The sequence below is a fragment of the Macrotis lagotis genome, chromosome X (assembly GCF_037893015.1).
Source record: "Macrotis lagotis isolate mMagLag1 chromosome X, bilby.v1.9.chrom.fasta, whole genome shotgun sequence".
Taxonomy (NCBI): domain Eukaryota; kingdom Metazoa; phylum Chordata; class Mammalia; order Peramelemorphia; family Peramelidae; genus Macrotis; species Macrotis lagotis.
Window position 1 is genome coordinate 346,998,990 of NC_133666.1, and position 26,120 is coordinate 347,025,109.

A 26,120-nucleotide genomic window follows, 5' to 3' on the forward strand; every position below is an offset into this window, starting at 1 on the left:
TTGAGTTTAGATTATTTTTTCACTAAAACTGGACATCCTGGGTCAGAAATGTTCAAGATATTTAAGATAAAAAAATTTAGGAGAAATTCCATATGATAAAAATAGTTACTATTACTCCACCTTTATTCTTTGAAAATATTAATTTTCATGCATGTGCTGAGAAACAAGATGGGTTTTGTGGTACAGTCTGGTTTTATCCTTCCTAATGAGTTCACAGATCCACATATGAAAGTAAGTTGGGAAACAGGTTGGCATCTTTTAGGCAATAGAATGAAATGGGATAGAATATAAAGAATATAGACACATTTTATATTCTCTCTAATATACTGAGTCCTTACTAACTGAAAAGACAATTTTAAAGGTTCTCTATTACCTAAACTTAAGAAACTAATGATCTAATAGGGAAGGAGCCAAAAGACAAGTAAATACAACTTAACTAGACATTTCCTATATTAATTATAGAAGTTTATAGCAGTTTACCATTCAGGTAATATATATGCTATATTCAACAAATATTTATTTGGTATCTACCATATACAACATATTTCATTATCACTGTTGATATTAAAATAAAGAATTTAGCATAGAGTCTGGTACATAGTAAACACAACAAATATTGGTTGATTGAAAAAAACAAAAACCTAAATAATTAAATAATCATACTTTAATGGTCTAGGAAATTCTTATACATGATTTTTTATTATGAAAGCAAGATAAAAAGAATCACAATATTAATAAATATACAGATAATTAATTCAGTCAAGCAGTCATATGTACCGAAGCACTAAATAACTGGAGACACAGGAAAGATGAGAAATATGATGACAGCATTAGTTATTCAAGTGAGTGAAGTCTGATGGGATTGATGTGGAAAAGACTAATTATGGAATTAACCTTTGAGAAAAATTTGAAGGAATGTTTATAGGTTATTGGAGAAAATTAGGAAGGGGATTCATACTAAAGGGAACATTAAAGTGGAAGCAGATATGGAATCAGAACATCTAAGAACCTTTCTCTGTTAAATATCTATAACTTTGATAAGTCAGTTAAATCTCAATGTCCTTATTTGTAAAATGAAACTTTGGACTCAATAATCTGTAGATTTCCTATGATCTCATACTTATTTTTTTTTAACTTTGCCAATCAGTCCCTCTGAATTCTCACTATCCATCTTGTTCATTTAGGTCTGCCTTTCTATATTAATGTAGTTTGAGTGAGGTTCAGGATTCTAAGGGGATAATACAAGGAAGGGCAGAGTGTGTGGGAATTGTTGGGGGCGGCTAAGTGGTGCAGTGGATAGAGCACCAGCCCGGGAGTCAGGAGAACCTGAGTTCAAATCCAGCTTCAGACACTTAATAATTGCCTAACTATGAGTCCCTGGTCAAGTCACTTAACCTCATTGCCTTCAATAAATAAAATTTTAAACAAAAAGAGTGTGGGGGGAATTGTAAGGACTTCAACAGACACCCATCTTGATAATGGAAGATGCCGAGAAGGTTCAAATTCCTAGAAGCCCCACACCAAAGTAAGAGTTCAAAGTTTCTTTTGCTTTTGGGGGAAGTTTTAATGTTATCCAGTATGGCAGCATATATTAGCACCAGGTTCAGTCTCCCCAAACCATTTGTCCAATGCCTAAATCTGCTTGACTCAGATAAAAGTCTACAAAACCCACCTAACCTTCCTGATTTTGGTGCCCCATTCCTCCCAGTATCCTAGGGGACCTGATCTATTTCCATCCTCCTTGACTGTTAGTATTTTCCTTCAGTGAAACTGGTTTGCTTCATTTTTTCTTAACTGACTTCCTACTCCTCTTTATTTGGTCTTGTATTACAACTTAGAATCCTGAACTTTAAACTACTTAATATACAGAAAGGCAGACCTAAACAGTCTAGGCAAGATTAAATGAACAAAATGGATAGTGAGAATTCAGAGAGGCTAACTAGCAAAGTTAAAAAAAAAAGACAAACTATAGGGTCATAGGGATTTACAGATTATCTAGTCCATTGTTTCATTTTACAGATCAGTACATTGAGATTTAACTGACTTATTAAAAGTTAGAGATACTTAGCAGAGAAAGATTCTCAGATCTCCTGACTCCATATTCAGCATGCTCCACCCCTCCTGCCCACCCCCCTTCCCCCATAGAACCTTGTTTATCTAATGATCAAGACTATAAATCGCTGTGATAGACAATAAGAGTCCATTTTAATCTAAATTTAAGAGCCTGTAACTCAATTTAAAAAACTTTGAAGATCAATGAGATAATTTTTATAAAGAATGTTGCCACTGTGTTTAATTACAAATGTGAATCCTGTTAAAAATGCTTCATGATCTTACATGTGACTTTAATAAGTCAATGTAAGTATCATGCACCTGGATTTCCATAAGAGGAAAACACTGTTACTTATCATTCTCCAAGGCATAGTAGGATATTTTGCAATCAAAGACTGCATATATTTTTCCTAATTGAATGAATTCATATCACTCATGGTATATTTTGATCCACTCTTTCCTATAAATATGAAAATGATTCCCTTCTTCTTTTAGAATAATCCCCTCAGGAATCATGTAGTTATATAGAAAAACACATTTAAGAAATGACTATCATCATTCATGGTCATTAAAAAAATTGATATTCATATAAATGATGTCCCAAAAGTCTTCAGTTTTTAAGGTATTTGAGCAATTAAAACTTTAAAATGCACTGAGACTTTTAGGACAACTTAGATATTAGATTTATTTGCTGAGACTTTTTTAAATTTTCATTTTTAAGTTACCTGAGACTTTGTCAAAAATTGAGAGGACAAGGGACAGCTAGGTGGCACAATGGATAGAGTACTGGCCCTGGAGTCAGGAGTACTTGAGTTCATAGCTGTGTGATCTTGAGCCAGTCACTTAACCCCAATTGCCTTGTAACATCCCCCCCCCCCACAAAGCGAGAAGACAGAGAGAGCCCAAAGAATAATCTCTGATTCCTGACAATATAATTCTTTTATTAAGGTAGCAATAATAGAGAGATAAATATAGACTGATTTACTTCTTTAAGGTATTACTTTATTGTATTTTTTCTTTCAGCAAAGGGCTTGAAAGTATTCAAATTGGTAAAAGATATCTTCATAGTATTCTCTGTATGTATTTAGGTTCACTTGAAATTTTTTATTTACATTTAGAAATCCTACAGAGCAATTTCAGAAACTGGGAAAATAGCTTCAGAAAGGGCTAAACAAATAGGACTTTCATTTTATTGAGGCCTTTTTTGTTGGTCAGCAGGATGCCTCATCACAGCCCCACTGAGCTCAGCAGCACCTTGACAAGCAGCAGGGAATTAATCCTGGTTAACAGTTATCCTATAAAAGGTCTGGTAATTAAGAAGTCAAATGAAATGTAAAACCTTCAGTATCATAAGGCATGTTTAAACTCCTAACAGTATTGCATTATTTAGATATGTCCACATCTCCCTGCTCAGTTGTAAACCCTAGAAAGGTGGGCTAAGTTTTCATTATTACCTATCCCCCATATCTACTGAGTTGGTTACCACAGAGCCATAACTAAGGTGGGCCATCATAGTGACTATGGTGGGACATCCTTAGCCTATCCCTCTGGAATGTAGCTTCCCAAGCAATAATTACAGGAGGCTGGTGTTCTGGTCTCTATTCATAGTCTTGCTTAGTGAGATCTGAGGTCTCTCTCCAAGTTCTTCCCTTCCCACCAGGGCTCTAATGAATTTGTCATGTGAGAAAACCTTTCTTTTCCTTCAACCCCAATCTCCTCTATAAAGTATTATTCCAACATTGCCAATTGAAAATAGCACTCACCTGAAATTTCTCACAGAATTTTGCCTGATCTTATCATCTGAATTTCTTACATAACAGTGATTTTTGCACAACTTAATCCTCTGTCTCTTACACTGGAATCTTCTCAAAGACTCACACAAGAACTTAATTATTCTTTGTATTTCTAGTACTGAATATGACACTTTGTAGATAACAGGTACATTGTTCATTCCTCTCCAGTTTAAACATTTAGCTTTCTGAACTTTTTCTACCAGGGTAGAGAATAGTCTTCTCTAAGGTAGTTTGCTCCACTCTAGGACTTTCCATACCTGAAGAACTTCTACTGGTGAGGCCCCTTCCTATAACTGGCTGATTCTCCCAGAATGCCCAGGCCAACCATGTCTACATTCCTCTCCAAGTTCCAACTGTTTACACCTTAAACTTTCTTTATCATGATAAGGGGTAACTTCTCCATATTCTCCTACTTTCAGCTTCCTTTTTCTGTCTTCCTCCATTAGAACATAAGCTTCTTAAGGCCAAAGATTGATTTATATATATATAAATCAATCTTTGATATATATTATTGATATCTTTTATAATCTGTATATTTGTATTTTTGTTATATTTGTATTTTCTACACTTGTCACAGTGCCCAGTCTAGAGAAAGAGCTTAATAAATTTCTGTTGACTTTATTATCAATTTGAATTATTGACTTTATATCCCTCCCAGTAAATGCTTATTGAACTAAATTTTTGAACTTATATTTCTTTCTAGTATCTACAAGTATAATGCATAATGAATGAGGAAAGAAGAAAGAAAAATATCAAGGGATGAAAAGAACTAGAAGGGAAAGAGGAATAGTAAGGGATGAGAAAAATTGAGTGGGGAAGAAATTGATGGGGAAGAAAAAAGGCAGGAATAGAGAGGAGAGGTCTGGAAAAGGAAAGTTAGAGAAGGAAGAAGAGACACATATTTGGATTTAATTTGGAAGATCACGCTAGATATTTTTAATGTACTCAAGCCTCCAACCCTTTTTTTAAAGGGCAAATAATTAATCCCTTTAGGAAGTATTTCCAAATTGCATACATTAATCCTTTTAGGAAGTGTTTCAGGAATTAATATTTCTCTTTGTTTAGCATTTACTCAATAGGAGAAATTTTGGGTTCTAATATCAGCAGACCCATGATGATACCAAGTTCCTAAAATGTGCCTAATGTGTGAAACGTTTTTGGAATATTTGTGAGATTTTAAAGTATATACAAGGCTTTCATCTTTTTTTTTAAAGTTTCAAACTGGCTAAGGTATTGAACTCTTATCTGTCAAATTTAGTTAGACTTAAATGGACCTGACTCTAAGTTTAGAAATTTATGAATCCCAACTCTGGTAGTGAAACCTAGAAAAAAAAGTTAGGATCTGAATGAAGTGAATCAACCACTCTATTTGACTTTAAGTCCCATTATATTACCTATAATTTCCAAATCATTACTAAATATATTTATAAAAATTCAGCCTGAGGCCACCAAAACCTTGAAAAACTAGAAGATCTATATTTGACAGCTCATAAGTTAGGTAACAAGTAAAACTGAATATTATTGCAATGGTTAGACAAAACATAGGCAAAGATGCCTGTTAAAAACATAATAAGGCTAGAACATAATGCAAAGAATGATATCTCACCAACAGGGAATTCATGAAATTTTAGAATGTCTTGAAAAAGTTGCATAACATAAGTGGACATTCTGTAGCTGGACCTAGTTAGTTAATCTCACAGGAAAGAGGAGGTTCTCTGATCAACTAAAGACACATTTCCTGAGGTCTTTTACATTTGGCATAGATCCTTCTGATGACTCCTTCACCCATAATGTCCTAAAAGACAATGATATAGGGGAAGAGACCTTGGGTTTTTTCCCTTTGAGGTTGTGTCCTCCTTGAAAGGACCTCATTTCTTGACCTCTGTTCCCCCTTCTTACACTAGGGATGGCTGCTATTAGACACAAATAAGTTTGTATATGTAAAATTATTCTATACACACATCTAGTTATCAGTTCCTTTTTGGGATGCAGAGATGTCATTTATAGTTAATTTGGATATTTATAATAGTTAAAATAGCATATTTATTCAAAGTCATCTTAAAATAATATTTTTGTTATTATATACATTATTCTCTGTTTATTCATGTTTTTCTGAAATCATTGAGCTTATCATTTCTTATAGTACAGTAGTATTCCATCACAATCATTACCACTTCTTTAGTCATCCCTGCAATTTCCAGTTCTTTGCCACCCCAAAGAGAGCTTACTATAAGCATTTAAGAATATTATAGGTTCTTCATTTTCCTTGATTATCTTCAGAAATAGACCAAGTGGTGGTATTGCTGAATCAAAGGATATAAGCATTTTAGCAACTCTTATGGCATAGCTCCAAATTGCTCTCCAAAATGGTTTGGATCAATTCACAATTCTACCAACAGTTAATTAGTGTCCTAAACTATAAGTATTTCCTGTAAGGTCAGATATGAAACAAAAATGTACACTGTCACCAGTATTATTAAGTATTGTAATGGTAATCTCAACAATAGCACTAAAAGAAAAAAAAAGAAAATAGAAGGAATCAGAATAGGCAATGAGGTAATAGGACTATCTCTTTTTGTACAAGATATGATGATATAATTTGAATTTTCCAAAGATTCAACTACAAAGTTAATTGAAACAATTTAAGCAAAGCAGCAGGATATAAAGCAAATCCACATAAATCATTATCATTTCAAAATGTAAAAACCAAAATCCTACATGAAGAGATGGTAAAAAATATGCCAATTGAAATGATTCTAAACAGTATGGAGTGCTTGGGATTTCTTGACCTCTGAATTTGTTTTTTTTCTGTTCTAAATGGAGTGGGCTTCTGATTCTGTGAGTGTGGAAAGGTCAAAATAGCAGCACCTACATATTCTCCAATCTAGATTTGTAGCCTATATACTAATAATGTCCTGTAGAATACAGTAGTAAATGAGAAAATGACTCCTCCGAGCTATGAGGAATATGTTTTAAACTTGCTGCAGGTTTAGTGCAAATATCTTTTTTCTAAAATCTAATTAATGTTGTGTTTAAATGGAACTTGAGCATAATTCACTGACCCCTAATTTTGAGAGTGTAGGGGTTCAAGTCAATGGTAATAGTGAAGAGAAACATGGAAGTCCTTAAGGTGTCCTAGAATCCTGAGAGGAAGATTGGGAGACCTAGCAATGTCATGGTGAATCAGAATTTAACTCTCTACACATTAAACAAGTAACTAAAAGCTTGATGAGTACATTCAGGTAAATTGCCCAGGATAGGGGAATTCTTTGAAAGGAAGTAAATATGCCAATAATGCTGCTGTATGAGCTTATTGCTCATTATTTTGCATAACTTTCCCTCTTTCTTACACTGGAATCTTCTCAAAGACTCACATTAGAACTTAATTATTCTTTGTATTTCTAGTACTGAATATGGTACTTTGTAGATAACAGGTACGTAATTTATTCCTCTCCAGGTTAGACCTTTAGCTCTCTGAAATTTTTCTTTAGTCATGCAAAGAAATTCTATTAAATTCAGAGTATTTCATAACAATTCCCTATTATAGAAAAAATATATATATTTTCATCTTTGGAACAAATATGAATTCTTCTGTTCAAGAGACTAAACATAAAGGATTATAAACCCTCTGTTACTCAGCACTCTTAGTCATTTCAACATACTAGCAGTTATAATTTCAAAGTTGTTCATATATTGTTTTACTAGTGTTTATGATAACTATGAGAAACTGCAAGATTTTAAAGAGTTTATGAATTAAGTGGATGGTAGCTTCTTAAAATATTCATTAGAATATTCCAATAAGCATATTTTCATGTATTCTAATTCTTCTTAAACTATTACATTCTGTAAGTACAATTACTATCATTCTACTAAATAAATTATTTGATTGTTTCATGCACTAAATATGATGAACATAAGAAAATCAATCTTAAAAACATAACATTATAATTATTTCTTACCTGTGACCAATTCTCGGATTTCCAGATCAGTAGTCTTGCGTAGTAATCGTACTAATGCTGGGATGCCTCCACAGTTTTTCAGGGCAATTTTGTTATCATCATTAGCTTTCCCATACACCAAGTTTCTCAAAGCTCCACAGGCACTACGATGAACTTCGGTCATACGATGATCCAACAGGTCCACCAATAACTGTATACCTCCTTGTCTTCTTATCTGAAACATACAATATATAAAACATTTGTTTGAGGAAATAGGATTTACTCTTAAGATTAAGAATCTTCAGATTACACATTCTTTTTCATCAGCATTATTGAAAGTTTTTCAGAAAGTAAAGAAAACAAGTTAGTTTCCTTTTTTTGAATTCTAATATTTTCTTTAATGTGCAACAAAGTAAAAATATAACTTTTTATTTAAATTGAAGAATTTTTTCTACTTCAAAGACTATAATATGCCATTTATCTCTGCAAATATTTTGAAATAATGTGAAGAAATAATTATTATTCATTGAGTTTTTTTCTTTTTTCAGAAGTTTTCCAAAATCTTAAAGCATCATTAGATTGATTTTCAAATGTTAAAACAATGCTTATAGGAGAACTCCTTAATGATTTCAAGTGTAAATTGGGAATGAGCTAATTGGATTCTAACAGCATCGACCAAAGCAATGAATTTGTGAAGGTCATTTACAATCCTGCCTAGAACCAAAATATCAGAGTCCTTTTGGATAGAGTTGACCCTGAAGAGAATAAGTAGATTCAAACCCTACATTAAACATAAACTGGGTAAGTCACCAACTTTTCTCTATGTTCTTGTCTCTGTACTGAATATACATTTCAGAGAAGGTGATAACCAGCATTGGCAGAGAGTTTTTTTTCTTTTTTCTTTTCTTTTCTTCTGCAAGGCAATGGGGATGAGTGGCTTGTCCAAGGCCACACAGCTAGGTAATTATTAAGTGTCTGAGGCCACATTTGAACTCAGGTACTCCTGACTCCAGGGCTGGTGCTCTAACCCCTGAACCACCTAGCCACCCCTGAGTTTCCTTTTTCAATGAAAGGACAGTTGCTGTCCCAATCCCTATTTCTATATTTAGTTCATTTAGACATTAGGTAAGTAATGGGGGAAGGGGAGAAGAAACCTTTCAGTTCCATATTTTTACAGAACAGAATCAAACTCACTTGTGAATTTCACACAACTAAGACAAAACTGCTTACAGCACATTTCCTTAAGTATGTGTCTCAATGGCTTTTAGATCGATTGGCTTTTGGGCATATTTTAAAATTAAAAACAGTTTAGCTGCCAACAAAGCCAAGTGGTTGTTTAATATAAACTCTATTTGATGAAGTTTTCATTAGAAAAGAAGCATTTGAGCATTTTTTATCTTAAAATGGGAAAATGACCAGATCACAATCAGCAATTTTCTTTACTTCAATGTTTTTCAGTAGTCCAAGAATTTTACTATGGTAATTTATCTGGTGATTTCAAGATGACAAAATTTCATGATTGTGCAGATCTTGGGGAGAAAGTAGAGAAAAGTAGAAACCTTCTCTATATGGTTTGTGCCCCTTATAGCTTGTTTGAAATTCCTTTCATTTTTCCTCTCCTCAGGGTTTTAGTCTTGAACTTTGGTTTAATTGACTAAGCTTTTAATACTGTAACACGTTTATCAGGTAAACTATCAGAAAGTAGGTCTTGAACAAATGGGATTCTGATGATAGCTTCATTTTATTTGAGGGAACATCTTGAGCACAGGTAAATTCCCAGGAAAAAACAGGTCTGGGTATGACTTACATTTGTGAATCATGGGCATCTTGTAGAATGTGACTAAGGAAATTACAAGAACTATGAAAATGAATGATCGAGGGCTAGAAATAATCTTTTATGTATTTATAATTTTGCCTGGGCAACCCCTGTGTCTCTTCTTTTATGAATTTCTGCTTATTTGGGAGAGGAATGCTGTTTAGGCGATTGTATGCAGGGTCCACATGTCATAATCAAACCTATGGCAAATTGAGGTACTATTTTATAAAAGTTCTGAATAACCTTTTAGGTTATTTTAGGTATTGATTTAAAAAATAACTTAAACAATATGAAGATGAATTTAAATCATTAGATTTGAAATTTATATTTTTTTGTTATTCTTTTTGTTTGTTTTTAGATTTTTGCAAGGCAATGGGGTTAAGTGGCTTGCCCAAGGCCACACAGCTAGGTAATTGTTAGGTGTCTGAGGTGGGATTTGAACTCAGGTACTCCTGACTCCAGGGCCAGTGCTCTATCCACTGCACCACCTAGCTACCCTGAAATTTATATATTTTAAAAACATTTCTTTAAAATGTTAAAATCTGGGTGGCTAGGTGATACAGTGGATAGCACACCAGCCCTGGAGTCAGGAGTACCTGAGTTCAAATCTGGCCTCAGACACTTAATAATTACCTATCTGTGTAGCCTTGGGCAAGCCACTTAACCCCATTTGTCTTGTAAAAACCTACAAAAAAATAAAAAATAAAATGTTAAAATCCAATATGTTGTCAGTCTGCATTAAGAAGAGCATAGTACTGAATACTTGGGATGTCACAGACTTACTGACCACATGTAGAGAATAGAACTGTAAAATTTCAAGGAAAATGATAAACTAGAGAACATAAAGTGAATGATAACCAATATGGTGAAGTGTCTGGAGATGTCATATGAAGATTAAATGAAGGAACTGCAATGTTTGTACCTAGGGAGAAATGACCTAGAGAGTGGAACTTGGAGCAATGAGTAAAAGCTGCAAATGTAGACTTGTTGTCAGGAAGAACTTCATTGTATTATAGCGATTCAAAAGCAGATTAGATTGCTTCAGCATGTCATGATTTTTCTTCACCAAATCTCTTTTTTTTCAAAGGTTGAATAACAACAACTTGTTGGGTGTTTTACTAAAGTAACTGTTGATCAGATATTGATTGGAGCAGATGGGATCTGGGATCCCTTCCCCTTTTGGCATTTCATGATTCTGATTGTAGAACATCTCTGAATAAACACTTAAATGGCTATTTTTGTATATTAAACATATATAATTTGATTTGATGTTTTATATATAGATAGAAAAGGTTTTTATAAGATTTCTTGCTTTCATAAATATTTGTATTATTATTTCTACTAATTCATTTTAATTCACATGTTTATTTAACAGATTAAACTTTACACTTTCCCCCCAAAAAAGAGTTATAGAAAAGCAAATTGGAGATGGAGATGGAACAAGGATGGGGTGGTATATGATAGATAAAACTATTTTTTAATCTGTTAACATTCCCATTCTCAAATAAATATATACATACACACACACACACACACACACACACACATATATATATAATGTGTAATTAGAGCTTCTGTTCTATAATAAGTATATGATAATATATTTCAAGTTGGAGGGTACCTTAAATGACATATAATGTGAACCTCTCATTTGACAAATTTGGGAACTGAGGTACATAGAAGTTAACTGACTTGCCCAAGATCACATAAGTACTAAGTGTCAGAACTTAAAGCCAGATTCATTCCACTGTACTATTCTGTATCCTAATTCTTCCAATGAAAAAGAAGCAATGTCATCTTCCTGTAATCCTAGAGATCTGTTTCCTTACAAAAGCACTCTATCCCCAAGATATTTTTTCCATCACTGGCTTTACTTTTGTTCACAGTCTAAGGAACAACAGATCAGAGTAGAATGAAAGAAGCATTTGGTTCTTATTCCTAAGTGCCCCTTCTGAGCAAGACCCTGTCATTACCTCTATTATTCAGCACCCTCTCCTTCTAGACATATCATCATTTTTAGATCCAGGTGGTTTTTATTTTATTTTATCTCTTTATCTGCCCATAGATGATTCTTCTATCTTTCTCAAGGGTTCCAATATGTGGGTCAGATTTCCTCAAATACCCTTGCTTGACACTGAATCAAATGTCCCATGACCCACACCTTTGCTCCATTGCAACTCCATATAGAGGTGGGTAAGACCATTGAGCTTAGAAGCATTCATCTCTGCAACCTATCTTTAGTCTTCTGTCTACAGATTCCTGACCTTTCTTCTCTCTCTCTCTCTCTCTCTTTATCCGTTCTAAAGTTTTCTTAGTCTTCACACCAACCACCAGTCCCTTTACCCTTTTCTGCTTTCTTAGATCATGCTCTGATTTTTTTCTTCCCTCCAAAATTTGACTCTAATCAAATTTATTTATATCTACCTTATACTTTTCTAACAATACTAGCCTAAAGTAGGTTAGTACTGCTTATCTCTCTACTTCTCCAAATTGTTTTTGCTTCAGGTGACAATATTTATTATGCAATGAATTTCTGGGTCAGAGCCAAGATGTTGGAGTGAAGGTAGGATGCTCCTGGACCTTTTCCCTACACACCATTAAATGAAACTTTTACACAGACCTTAAAGCTACAGATCTGACCAGAAAAAAATGAAACAACTTATCAACTATAGATATCATGAAGGATCTTCAGTGAAGGTCTATCTCATCAGAGAAAGGGGGAAGACCAACTAGATGGGAGAATTTCTAGTGGTAGACTTGAGCCACAATGATAGCCCAGGTCCCAGCAGCTGGACAGAAGCCCAGATCATAGCGGCTAGATAGCAAGCCAGCAGGGAGGATCCTAATCCCAGACAAAGTTTGAACTTTGGGAACACAGGGCAAAAAACAGGACTGGGTTAGGAACAAACTGTTACATGGATAGAGCCTGGACATAAAGGCAGAAGCAAATCTCTGTACAGGAAATTCTTGGGCAGCATAAGCAATATCTTCCCAAAGGATGAACCTGGGATCAGACTCCAACCCTTGCATAAAAAGCTCATGACTATTTTCCCTATATCCTAGGAGTAGAGCTCAACAATCAGAATGAGCAAAACAAATCAAAGAGTGCTAATCATAGAAAGGAATTATACAGATAGAGATTAGATAGAGGTGACCTCAACCTCCCTTTCTCAGAACTAGATAAATCTGACCACAAAATAAACAAGAAGGTAGTTAAAAAAGTAAATAAAGTCTTACAAACCTTAGGTATGATTGACCTCTGGGGAAAATTGAAAGGGGATATAAGAGAATATTCCTTTTCTTAAAAAATGATGTTTTATTTTTCTAAATACATGTTATGAAAGTTTTTTCAACATTCATCCATATAGATATAGAAGGAATTCTGCCAAATTTGCTTTATAACACTATTATGATATTGATTATTAAATCATGAAAAGACAAAACAAAGAAAAAATTATTGACCAATCTTCCTAATGAACATTGGTGCAAATATCTTAAATAAAATTTTAGCAAAGAGATTTCAGCAAGTTATTACTAGGATAATACACCATGATCAGGTAGGATTTATTCTAGGTAAGCAAGGATGTTGCAATATAAGGAAAACACTGAACATAATTAATTGAATATATCAATAACAAAACCAAGAGAAATCACATGATTATATTAATAGATGCTGAAAAATCCAGTGAAAAATATATTAATTCTTATTTAAAAACATTAGACCATGGTAATAAATGGAATTTTGCTTAAAATACTAAGCAATGTCTATCTAAAAGCAAATGTAATGAGGATAATCTAAAATAAACAAGGGTGTCCATTTATCACCATTACCATTCAATATAGTATTAGAAATATTCTTTAGCAATGAGAGAAGAAAAAGAATTAAAAGGAATTAGAATTAGCAATGAAGAAGCAAAACTTTCTTTCTTTGTAGATCATAAGATGATATATGATGTTATAACATGATAAGATGATATATCTCTATAAAATCATCTAAAACACTATTTGAAACAATTAACAAAATCAGAAAAGTAGAATTGAATCAAATTTAGAAGGTTTTTAAGTCATTCCTCAACTGATAGTCAAAGGATATAAACAGGCAGTTTTCCAATGAAGAAATTGAAGCTATATATAATTATATCAAAAAATACTCCAAATCATTACTGATTAAAGAAATGTAAATTAAAACAAATATGGGGTACCATCTCACACCTATCATATTGACTAAGATGACGTTGGAGAGGTTGTGGGAATATTGGGACATTAATGCACTGTTCTTGAACTAACCCAACTATTCTGGAGAGCAATATGGAACTGTGCCTAAAAAAGCAATAAAACTGATCATGCCCTTTGACCCAGATATACTAATACTAGGCCTATATATAGAAGAAATCATAAAAAAATCATTAAAAAAACATATTCCAAAATATTCATGGCAGATCTTTTAGAGACAAAGAATTGGAAATTGAGGTAATGCCCGTCAATTGGGGAATGGCTGGTCAAGTTATGGGATATGAATGTTATGGACTACTATTGTTCCATAAGAAACAATGAATGGTCAGTCTCTCAAGAAGCATGGAAAGAATTACAGGAACTGATGCGGAGTGAGGGGAGCAAACTAAGAATATTTTACACATTAACAACAACACTGTGAGATGATCAACTTTGATGTATATAGCTCCTCTTAGCAGTTCAGAGAGCTAGGACAATACCATGAACATTTAGATGAAGAAAACAAAATAAAAAAAAAAAACTATAAAACCTGAATTCATTATGTCTACTTTTCAAAAATTTCTCTTATGTTTTTCCTTCCTATCTTATAGTTTTCTTTCTTTCCCCTTAATCTTAATTCCTTATACAGAAAATGATTGCTATGTAAACATATTAAACAAATGTATATGTACAATGTTCAATAGACTTTTTTGCCCATTAAGGGGAGGGGTGAGTGGGAAGGGAGGGTAGAAGAAAATTCTATAGCATATATATGCATGTGACTGAATGGTAAAAACCTTTCGTAACATGTAATTAGAAAAATAAAATATCAATAAGAAAAAAAAAGAAAATATTTGCTATAGTTTGGTCAAACACAGTAAATATGTGTTTCAGAAAATTAAAATAGAGAATTTGAATTTCAGATACTGCTATCCCTAGAAAATTGACAAATATCTTGGAATATTGTGTTCTTCCCTCCCTGAAGCTTTTCAAGAAAGCCTGGTTGGCCATCTCTTAGGGAGCTCCTAGAGGAGATTCCAATTTGTGTATTTGTTGTATTAGTAGGAGGTCCAGGGGACGACTAGGTGGCCCAGTGGTTAGAGCACCAACCCTGGAGTCAGGAGTACTTGAGTTCAAATTCAGCCTCAGACACTTAACAACAACTTGTGTGGCCTCGGGGAAGACACTTAACCCCATTGCCTTGAAAAAAAACGTAAAAAAAAATTTCGTTAATATGTGTCAGGTACAACAAAGACACACATGCATATATATATATATATATATATGTATATCTATATGTGTGTATATAAATCTTTAAGTATGTATAAACATTGGTTACAAAGAGCTCTGGTTCTGAAGGGAGAGAATTGAAGTTCAGATTCTCCACCTCAATATCACTACCTGTAGGACCTTAGGCAATCAATCATAAACTTCCTTAATACATGCTTTTCTCATATGCAAAGATGGGATTGGACAAATTGGCCTCTGTGGCCTTTATTATCCATTTTCAAATAACAGATTCTTATGTTCATTTTTTATAATCAACAAATAAAATCTGATTAAGGTACGATTATAAAAATAAAAATAAAGAAATGACTAGCTTTAAAAAAGCATCAAAGCTGATAAAGCTCAGGTGTCTCCTTTTCCTCAATCTTAATGTTAAAAACTTGTTTAATATAATTGCAAAGAAATTGTAATTAGGCTGGTGTACATTATCAATTAAATGCTTCCAGTTTTCATCTTGGGATGAGTCTAACAAAAATTTGATGTTTGTTTGTTTGTTTTTAACAAGTAAAAGTCTAGAATTTTGTATTTAAAACTTATTCAGTCAGTAAAATTGATCTATTCCTGATTCTATCTAAGCAATTTATAGTGTTTGACCCTTTCCAAAGACACAGAGTAGGTCCTTAATCAAAAATTATAGATATGCACTAAATGCACTAAAAATGTGATTGAAGATTCTCATCTACCTTAGAATTGCTCTATCACTTTCAATTGTGTATTTATTTTGAATGAAACATTTTCTAATAAAGTGACACCATTCCAAACAATTATGTCACATTCAGTTAGAAATAAATAATGTACTTGAATCAGATTCGGTCCATAAAAACAAACTCTTGTAAGCACTGATTGGACATTTATTAAGTACTTCTGACACTGTGCAAAGCACTGGGAACACAAATATGAGTAAGAAAGATAGTTCCTGCTCAGGATGCTTACATTGAATTGAGCAAGATAACACAAAAAGGGGAACTGGAGAGGAGACCATTGGGGAGTTAGGTGGGAAGGGGAGAGAAATATGCCTTAGTTTGGTCTGGAGCTGACTTATGACATAGAGGTTTGGCTCACTCAATAGGAAGTTAAGGACCACCTAGGACAGTTGGAGGAAACCTAGGCATAACAAACTACAAAGTGGGGATGGGGAAGAGTGATGAGGATGAAAGTGAGAAGGAAGACAGTGTAGTAAGGAGATGGTCAGAAGTTTAGCACACATTTAAGGAAATATTCAGGCAAGAAACTATTTTGAAATATTACTAAAGAGGATACAACTTTAGGAACTTGAATGTATTCTAATCAATATCTCTAAAATTTTCATTTTTAGTGAGAAATTAACCAAATAATTTGAAAGAAACTCCAAGAACATGTTTGTGTAAGTATCAACATAAAACCCCAGTTTAGTATATTGTGCTTTGACTTCCTGCTTGAACATTATGGACAATATAAAACAATTTGAGGTTGATGTTAAATACTAAATTTACATGTAATTTTAGAATAAATATCATGTATTTGATTCCCTGAAGAAATACTTACTTCAAAAATGAGATAAAACAAAGTTCTAAAACTACAAAGAAAAGAAAACTCAGAGTTTTTAATTAGCAAACTGCAAGGTAAAATAGGAGTGAGTAGTTTTAGAATAGCAGGAAGGAAAACTATCCTTCACCTATCTCCTTTAGAGAAATTATTAATTTTAAAAGGTTTCTAAAATTCTCCACATTTTGTTAGCATCTTACTAACCTGCCCCTCACCATTAAAATTTTAGTCTGGTGTAACCCAGGTAACTTGATGAGATTGGAATTTTCATCAAGGAAATTAAAAGATAATTTTTGAGATATTTAAATATTATTTTAAATTTGAATATGATTCATTATAACAAAATAAATTTGATTTTTTCTAAATATTTTACTCAAAAGTAAGTTGACAATTTCATATGTAAAAAAAAATCTATAGAATTAAATAGGAATAGAATAAAACAACCATGTAATTTCATGTCAGAAATTACAAATACCTGTTGACATTAGTCCATTTCCTTAACAAATTTTTAAAGAGGTTCTGATTCAACCTCATTAAAGTCAACTCATTTAAAGCTCACAAGAAGAACTCTTGAGTGAATACTAATATATATATATATATATATATATATATATATATATATATATATATATGAACCACAAATTTGTCTAGTGGCTTTTTAAAGCAAACATAACATTTGTAGCTCACATGTATAATGTTTATTAAGTTTTAGAAATTACTTCACATACAGTATCTTATTTGATACATACAACAACTTTGTGGTGACTTTACTATTATCCTTACTTCACAGATAAGGAAACTGAGGATTGTGGAGTTCAAGTGACTCGCTGAGTATATTGCTTCATACAACTAGTAACTAGGATAGGAGATAAAATCAGGTATTCCTGAGTTGGTGCAGCAAGTTATCTATGTTACCTTCTTGCCTCTCAATAGAACAAGCTCTTGAAAAGTCTCAAGAAAGATGGGATGCAAACATCAAATCTGCTCCCTAATGACTCATATTAGTAAAGAAATTTTCAAGAGAAGAAATTTAATGCAGGGTTGCTGACTCTTTGAAGGTGGTTACAGAATTTCATGGAATGAATTCATTCTGAATTATTACAGAAATTGAAGATAGATTTTCAAAAGCGATGGTGTTATAAGAAATATAATTTATAAGGATGGCAATTTCAAAGAACAAAACTCAAAGATGCATCTAATAATGAAGGCATTGTAGATGTTAATTTTATTTCTATGTAAATTTGTAAAGGCCCATAGATTCAGTGCCTAAAAGAAATCAGACTGAACCTAAGAGTAAATGTCACTTAAAGTTGTGCCTAAAACATCAATGCTATCTATAATTCATGGGTGGACTGATATCAGATATAATAATCATTTTAATACTGATAGATATGATAAAAACACAATTGTAAATTCAGTCATTTTATGAACTCATTTCTAATTTTATACTTGAGCATTATATTCTGATATTAATGGAAAATGGGATAAAATAAGATTGTCTATAAAAAGTTAATTTATAAAAATGTTATTTTTTTGGTTTAAGGAAGTGCTTTTCAAAGGTGCTTTTGTTTCTTCCTTGAGTTTTCAATTTAGAGTTAAAACATGAAAAGTTTTCACTCTATAAAAATATCACTTTCCCATAATGGTTTTAAATTTTATATTCAACATGTTTAATGTAAAGAAATGACTCTGGGGTAAGGATGGGGTGAAGAGACCAGAGGACCAGCAGTAGAGATAAGAAAAACCACTTGTGCTCAAGGCTTTTCTCTATTGCTTCTGGCTGGGTGATCCTGGGCAAGTCAATTAAACTAATAGTTACTCTCAGGCAATTCTGTACTTTACAGAGAATCTGTCTACCTATAATGGTGAAAGAACTCTTCAGAGAAGAAGTTCTTCATGTCTATGAAATCATATTTTGTTTCTGATCAAAGGAAACAACTAGAAAAGTACTGCCCACAGAGTAGCATATCCACAGATGCAAACTGTCCATTTGTATGCATGATACTAGGTGGACTCTAAATAGTTGCCACTGAATCACATAGAGTAAAACTAATTTCAGAAATCCTTGGGTATCCCTTCTCGTAGAATGAACAAATTCTGACTGCACAACAGGAAATCCTTGGGGAGACATTGTTATGTTCTACAGAAAACCTGTCAAATTTATTGACATGTACGATATTTATTAAAGGATACATCTTGGTCATTTTAAGTATATTCTCTCCCCCAATAACTATCCCTCTGTTCCAGGGTAATCTTAACTGTTTTACTATTATAGAGGATGATCAATGCAGGAAAAAATTCACCATCATATATCATACAGCATGAATCACTGGAGTGGTGGATGGTGGGGAGTAGACATTATATAACTACAACTGTCTAATTTTGATTTAGTATATGGGATGTCTAATTTGATAGATTGTATGTCCAATGTGGGATATAACTCATTAGTTGAAGTAGGTGATATATTTATTCTGGAATGAAATGATTCAAGTCACTTTGTATCATTTTAAGGTCAGCTGCATCAATTTGACCAGTAAGATGCTATGATAGATGTTTGACCAAGATATGACTAGCAAATTCATTAATCAGTGTTTTCAAAAGAATAGCACTTAGTGCTCTTGTTTTCCTATGTTAACTTAAATTAGAAAAGAAGCATGCATTCCACTAAGTTTAAAGCTCACAAAAGCACATGAGAAAGTAGAATTGTGTTTTATTATAAGATTCTGAGGAGTTTCTTGCAACTACTACACTAGGATTTTCTAGGCAGTGTTGAGAGCATCAGATAGGATACATAGTTACATGATCTGAAAACCAAATGGAAGATTCCTTATTAATAATAAAACACTTAAAATAATATGATACTTATACTTTTTGAACAATTTCCATATATATTGTTTCATATAGTAAAAATAATGATAATAAATCAATTGGGTAGCAATAGAATTTTATGCTTTTGGTCATACAACATTTTAACATAACTATTATAAAATAATTACACGTGAAAAATTTGTTGAATATGAATATAGAATCTGTTTATTATTATTTACTGAAATAAATATGTGAAAAGTCTTTGAAAAGTAGAAGGCATATTACAATTGCCAGATGTTTTATTATTAATGGCATAGTTTTTTATTTGACTTTAAGTTCATTTAACTCTATACCCACTTGAACACTCTCAATATGACCCATATTCAAAAGAAATCGTATGATATCATTGAAAACATTAATGTTCTTGAAGTCAGAATTCTAATTTTACTTTGCCACTTTCTACCTGTGTGACTTAGGGACAAATTACTTTCCCTCACTAAACCTGAGTTCCCCATCTATAAATTGAAGGGATTAGACTAAGTGATCTCTAAGCTGTTTGGCTTCCAATCTCTGATCCAGTTGCTATATACAGAAGTATGGTCCTGCCCTAGCCTTAAATTGCAAGGATTTACCATCACCTTATATAATAAAGATGATCAGGAATGCAAAAAGTGACAAAATAAGCAGGAAAAAAGAAGGATCTTTTGTAGTCATGCTAAATAACTAGTTGTATTAACAAACTATAAGCTAACTACTGGGTGGGGACTTAACTTGAGAAGGAAATATATCTTTTGATTTAGCAATGAAATTGCCCCACTTAAATCAAAATGAACAAAGGCACAAATGAGAGACAATAAAACATATTTGAGGCATTATGCTAGGCACTTGAAATACAAAAGGACAAGCTTAAGAAATTACATTCTATTGGGAAGTATATCATAGTTGTGCTGAAGCAAGTCTGTACCAGCTTCTAAGACCTAATTATTAAATTTTCAGTATATGTATTTACAAATAAAAAATGACAAATGCTAGAAACCACTATATGAATTACTGTTTTGTTGATTTCATAGACAATAAAGTGAGAGAGAAAATGTTAATAATACAGATTAAACTGAAAAGTATGTGATATTTGTTTTTTTCAGAGAACTTGTTCTTAAACATTTGTCAGCAAACATACCCCTATATATATATATATATATCCATAAATATAATATAAAGTAGAGTATGATGAGAATAAAGGAATATCAGAGGGAAGATGTCCTTAGGACATTTGAGGAAGGTAGAAAAACAGCAATAGTGGAAGTTTATGGAAGAGTTAGAACTTTGACAAGCTTGGGAGAAAGAGGATCCTTGAAAGGCTGAGGGAGATAGTCAAGTATATTTGCAGGTATTTAGATGAACAGAAAATAGTCACTCCCTCCAATATGGCCAAATTTTTTAAGGGAAGAGCAAAACCCCTCTCCTCCCAGCCTTTCCTCATCTCCTTCCTTCAATTAGTCCTAATGGCATGACTTTCCTTCAGTCAGCATCTTCACATCAGATAGTTAGGTAACCCTTGCAATAGAGAGCTGGATCTGGAGTTAGGAAGACCTGCATACACATGTGGCCTCAGATATTTATTAGTTGTGTAATTATAGCACTTACCTCAAAGAGTTATTGTGATCAAATGAAAAAAGTTTCTTAGCATAATGTCTTAATATTTCTCATATTAGATTTTAAGTTCCTTGCAGACAGTGACTATTTTTTTTGTTTCTTTAAGATTTCCTAGGATTTAGCACAGTGCCTGGCAGACAATACATACTGATTGACTGATATTGATTAATTCCATCAATTAGACTCCCAGGCTTAGAGAAAAAGGAGTAGACTCTTCTGAAGACTTGGACCTAAAGTGTTTTTTTTTAACCTAGCCAGTATTCTTCTATCATTTTAGGCTGTTTGTTCAGTCATTTTTAGTGTTATGTAGCTTGTTTATATATATTTATTTGCTTGTTGTCTCTGTCATCAGATTGTGAGCTGCTTCAGTGCAGGGATTATCTTCTATGATTTTTTGCAAACCCAGCGGCTATAGCAGTGGCTGCCCCATAATAGATATTTAACAAATGGAGGGACTCTCAGTCTACTGAAGTTCTTTACTGAATCACACAACCCTTCTCATGTCCAAACTCTATATATCAGTGCCCATTCCAACATCTCTTGAAGGGCCTCACACTCCATCCTTATTTTCCCCACTTCAATTCACAAGTTTTCCTGACATTTCTTCTCCTAAAGAGGAGTCAATCTTTTCCAAAGCTTTACTGTAAGTGAATTCCAAGCATGAGTGTCAGGATACCAAATGTGTACAGTTAAGGGATGACTTGCTGAATTTAGGGAACATCCAGACCTTGAGTTAGGATGGAGGCAGTATGAGTGGAAGAGTTTACAAATGATCCTTTGTGTCTCTTTAGTCTTTCCATTCTATCATTGGAATAAAAACTGATGTCAAGTAGAGGATAAAAACACTTTTCTAGCCTGAACACAAATCCTATATCCCATTCATCCCTGAATTTCACAATGAGATGCTTTAACAGTGAAAAGAATCTGATGGCAATAAACAAATTACACATACCACCTTCTTTGGCCCTTTCAATTTCACCTCTTTCTGCCTGCACTCATGAGCAACGGAGTCTTCTAGACATTCAGAGCGTCTGAGAATGAATTACAGTCAGATGTAAGGAGGTAAACAGCATGCTACCAATATTCTCTATTAAAAATTGTGTTGCCTGTCAGAGGAGTCAGTAGCCAGGTCAAGCTGCTCCTAACTGCTGTCTATTTAGGAAGTGAGAACTTCTCTCTATTTTTATATACCCATACATCAAAGTACTGGATGGATGAAAGGCAAAGACTATTTTCAACATTTTTCTTTCAGATTACTTTCAAAAATGTTTGCCCATGAGAAAAAAATGGAAGCAAATCTAGCAAAGGTAGAATTTTTGTTTTTGTTGCAGTACCAACATCACAGACATTTATTGAAAATATGACTAACAATTTTCTTCCCGCTCCATCTCTAGTTAATGACCTGTTCTAAGATATATATGAACACAGTAATCATACTATATTTAAAGATCAAAAAAGTAAATCTCAAGTAATAGCCCCTTCTATTATTCAATGTCATCATATTCCAACCTGAACCAAGTGAAACCTTCCCTAAGTGCACAACCAATAGTAATTTTTCTTCCTTTGAGCTCTTATACAATTTGTTGTTACCTCTCTTAAATTACTCCTCTTAAATACTATTTGATCAATCAGTCAATGAACAAGTATTTATTAAGTGCTTAATGTGTTCCATGGACTGTGCTAAGTGCTTTGAATACAAAAAAAGGCAGAGAGAGAGAGAGAGCATGAGAGAGGGAGGAAGGAAGGAAGGAAGGAAGGAAGAAAAAAGAAAGGAAGGAAGGAAGGAAAAAAGAAAAAAGAAAGGAAGGGAAAAAGAAACAAAGAAAGAAGAACTCTGATCTCATGGAGTTTATGGGGAAGTTGCAAATAACTGGTTACTACAGAATGGATGGAATGCAACCTTAAAAGAGTCAACTGGGAGACTAAGAAAGGCTTTGCATCCTAGATAGAATGTTAGCTCAGTCTTGAAGACAGAGAAACTAAGAGGGGAGAGGGGAGAGGATTGCAGGCATGTATAAAGATAGAAAAAGGAAATAGGGTGACTTGTAAGAGGAATAAGTAGAGTTTTGTAGCAAATTGCAGAGTTTTGGAGAGAGGAGTCAAATCTAAGAAGATGGGAAAAATAGGAAAAAATCAGATTGTGCACTGAATTAAATTTATTTCAATATTTATGTATGGACAAGAAGAGGAGATAGGCCAGTCATGTAGAAATAGCAAATGGTAGGAGGTGGATAGCCAAGATCTTCCATCGTTATAAATATAATGTTGAGTAAAGCCCCAGCATGTTGGGTGGAGCCCTTGTGAATGGATTAGAGGACACAGAATGAGAAGACATGAATGGTTCCAATATGTATCAATAGGATAAGTACCCATATCATTCCCAGAAGACAGATATATCCATTGAAACTATCAATTATAGAGATGACAATAATTGTAACTTATTTGAAATGGCACAGGTTTAAAGTATTAAAAAGTCCTTAATGTTCTTTCATAGGAACAATGATGTAGTGGTCAAAGAAATAATTTCAAGCCCAGTTCCAGAACTTCAAGTCTCCTGTCACACTTTCCATTGTAACACATCTCTTTTCATTCCAGTTGACCTGCACTTCACCTGTGTCCTGAGCTTTGCTTCTATCACTCCACACAAGTTCAAGCTTAGGATGAGTTCTCTTACTGCTTTATTAGGTCTATGAAGAGTATGCACTTTTATTTCTGTCTGAATCATAAAATCCTTTTAATTTCTGGTTGAAATTGTTTTCTTCAGCACTGCCTAAGCAGTGAACTTTGAGGCTAGTCATAGAAAATTTGTGCCAGCCTTTCTCATTAGAAATAGAACCTGTGACTCTTCTTGCCTCCCAAATAATGGCTTCTGAATACAAAGATATTCATAACTTCACTTTTTTATGATAGCAAAAAAGAAAAACAAAACAAACCTCAGAAACCCTGGAAATGAAAGGTACCTATCAACTGGAGAACTGCTGAATAAATTGGAGTACATTAATATAATACAACATCATGGAACTGTAAGAAATGATAAATCTGTGTTAACACATGAGGAACTCAAAGAAACTTGGGAAGACATGAACTGAGCTGAGTAAAATAAGCAAAATCAAGAGACCATGGGTGATCTGAGTACTTACAAGATGTTAAGTATTGTATTCTGAGGAAATCAGGTAGTAATTTTCTACGTGACAGTTATGAGTCAAAGAAATGAAAAATAATTTTTTAAAAATCCCCCCAAAGAGTAGTACCAAGGTTCTTTATGTGATTAAAGAAAACAATCCAGTAACTTTAACATTTCACAAATTTCTTTCTGACAATTTTCATTTTGTGCATGCGTGTGTGTGTGTGTGTATGTGTGTGTGTGTGTGTGTGTGTGTATCTTTAGTGGAATGAGATGAATATATTTTTGTAGGAAAATAGTAATGTTCTCTCAGTTTATTTATTTATGTCTAGAAGGTCGATAGAAGACAGTAGATTACCTGGAGAAGAGGGATAGAGAGCAATATTGGTAATTATGACTTACAGTCAGTGTTCATTTGGCCTGATGGGTCTTTTAAAATCCTAACAATTTTTAAAAACTATTTCAAAAGCACATCCATAATATATCTATTTTAAAATGGTACAAAGGTAATTGAAAGCTCATTACAGGAACTTTGTGTGATGCTCTATATTTAGGATAGAAATAACCAGTTAGATAATTACATCTTTTTGCTGCCAGTCATAAATTCAAATGGCAGTCTTCAAGTGATGTAACCGATCAAATTATGATAACTTATGTTTATATAGAGTATTAATGTTGTATGACATCCCCTGCAAGATAAACAGTGTAAGTATTATCAGGCTTACTTTATGGATGAGGAAACAAAGTGATTTGTTATAGTTATTTGAGATTACCCAAGGAAAGTAAAAGTGACAAAGTTTGAATTTAACCTAAATGCTTTGATTTCTAATATACTTATTCCTTTCAATGATATTATATATTACAGTTTACCTTGATATTATAATTATGTTTAATTTTTGTAAATGATCTCTATATATGTATGCATATTATGTCATATACAGATATACATATCTACATGTATAAATGTGCATACACACATTATATCATTTGTTTCTCAACTGATCTTGGGAATTAGGTAGTGCCAATCTGACCTAAAAAGCAATAATTAAGTGCCTATTAGGTATAATGCCTCACAGTGATAAGGATACTAAGACAAAAAACAAACAAATACACTTGAGGGCCAGTCAGCCCTCAAGAAGCTAATTTTCTACTGGAAGAGAATATAACATTTAAATAGTGAATTAATAATAATATACATGATAGTTGGAGGAAAAGGGAGAAAATTAGTTACTAAGGGGTTTTAAGTAAAAAGCCACATACTTTGACACTTAAAGGAAGGGAGGAACTCTAAGAAGCAGGTATTATAGGAACCTTATGAAAAGATATGGATGCAGGAAATGTCTATCATTCTCCTCTCTACCATGGTTCTGACTTTCTGGATCTCAATACCACATCTTAGTTTTTGACCACCCTCCCCCCCCCCACCCCTGACCCTTCCTCTGCACCTGAGGGCTTCTTACTTTGGATCATCCTTCTGACATGCTAGTTATCTTCTCCCACTGATAAGTTCATCTTGGACCTACATTTTAGAGAGATACTTAAGATAATCAACCTGCATTTCCCTCTCAAAATTACTTTGGAGTCTTTGGACTTTAACACTGTGTTTTCATGTTAATTTCTTTTTTTTTTTTAGGTCTTTTTTTTTTTGCAAGGCAAACAGGGCTAAGTGGCTTGCCCAAGGCCACACAGCTAGGCAATCACTAAGTGTCTGAGACTGGATTTGAACACAGGTACTCCTGACTCCAGAGCCAGTGCTTCATCCACTATGCCACCTAGCCACCCCCATGTTAATTTCTTTATCCCCCTCTCCTATCCACTTACTCCATTTTCTGTGTTGTTTCCCCCATTAGAATGTAATTCCTTGAAGGCCAGAGTACCTTTTCACTTATACATCCCCAATTCTTAGCACAGTG

The 26,120-nt window shown here is 33.4% G+C and overlaps 1 protein-coding gene across 3 annotated transcripts in view; it reads right to left on the reverse strand.

Moving 5' to 3' along the window:
• CTNND2 (catenin delta 2) overlaps positions 1-26,120 on the reverse strand; it is a 1,202,081-nt gene that overhangs the window by 285,861 nt on the left and 890,100 nt on the right. For all 3 annotated transcript variants that reach the window (XM_074205345.1, XM_074205344.1, XM_074205347.1), the window contains one exon: positions 7,805-8,018. In XM_074205345.1, the coding sequence (XP_074061446.1) occupies positions 7,805-8,018 (214 nt within the window). The remainder of the gene's footprint in view (positions 1-7,804; positions 8,019-26,120) is intronic.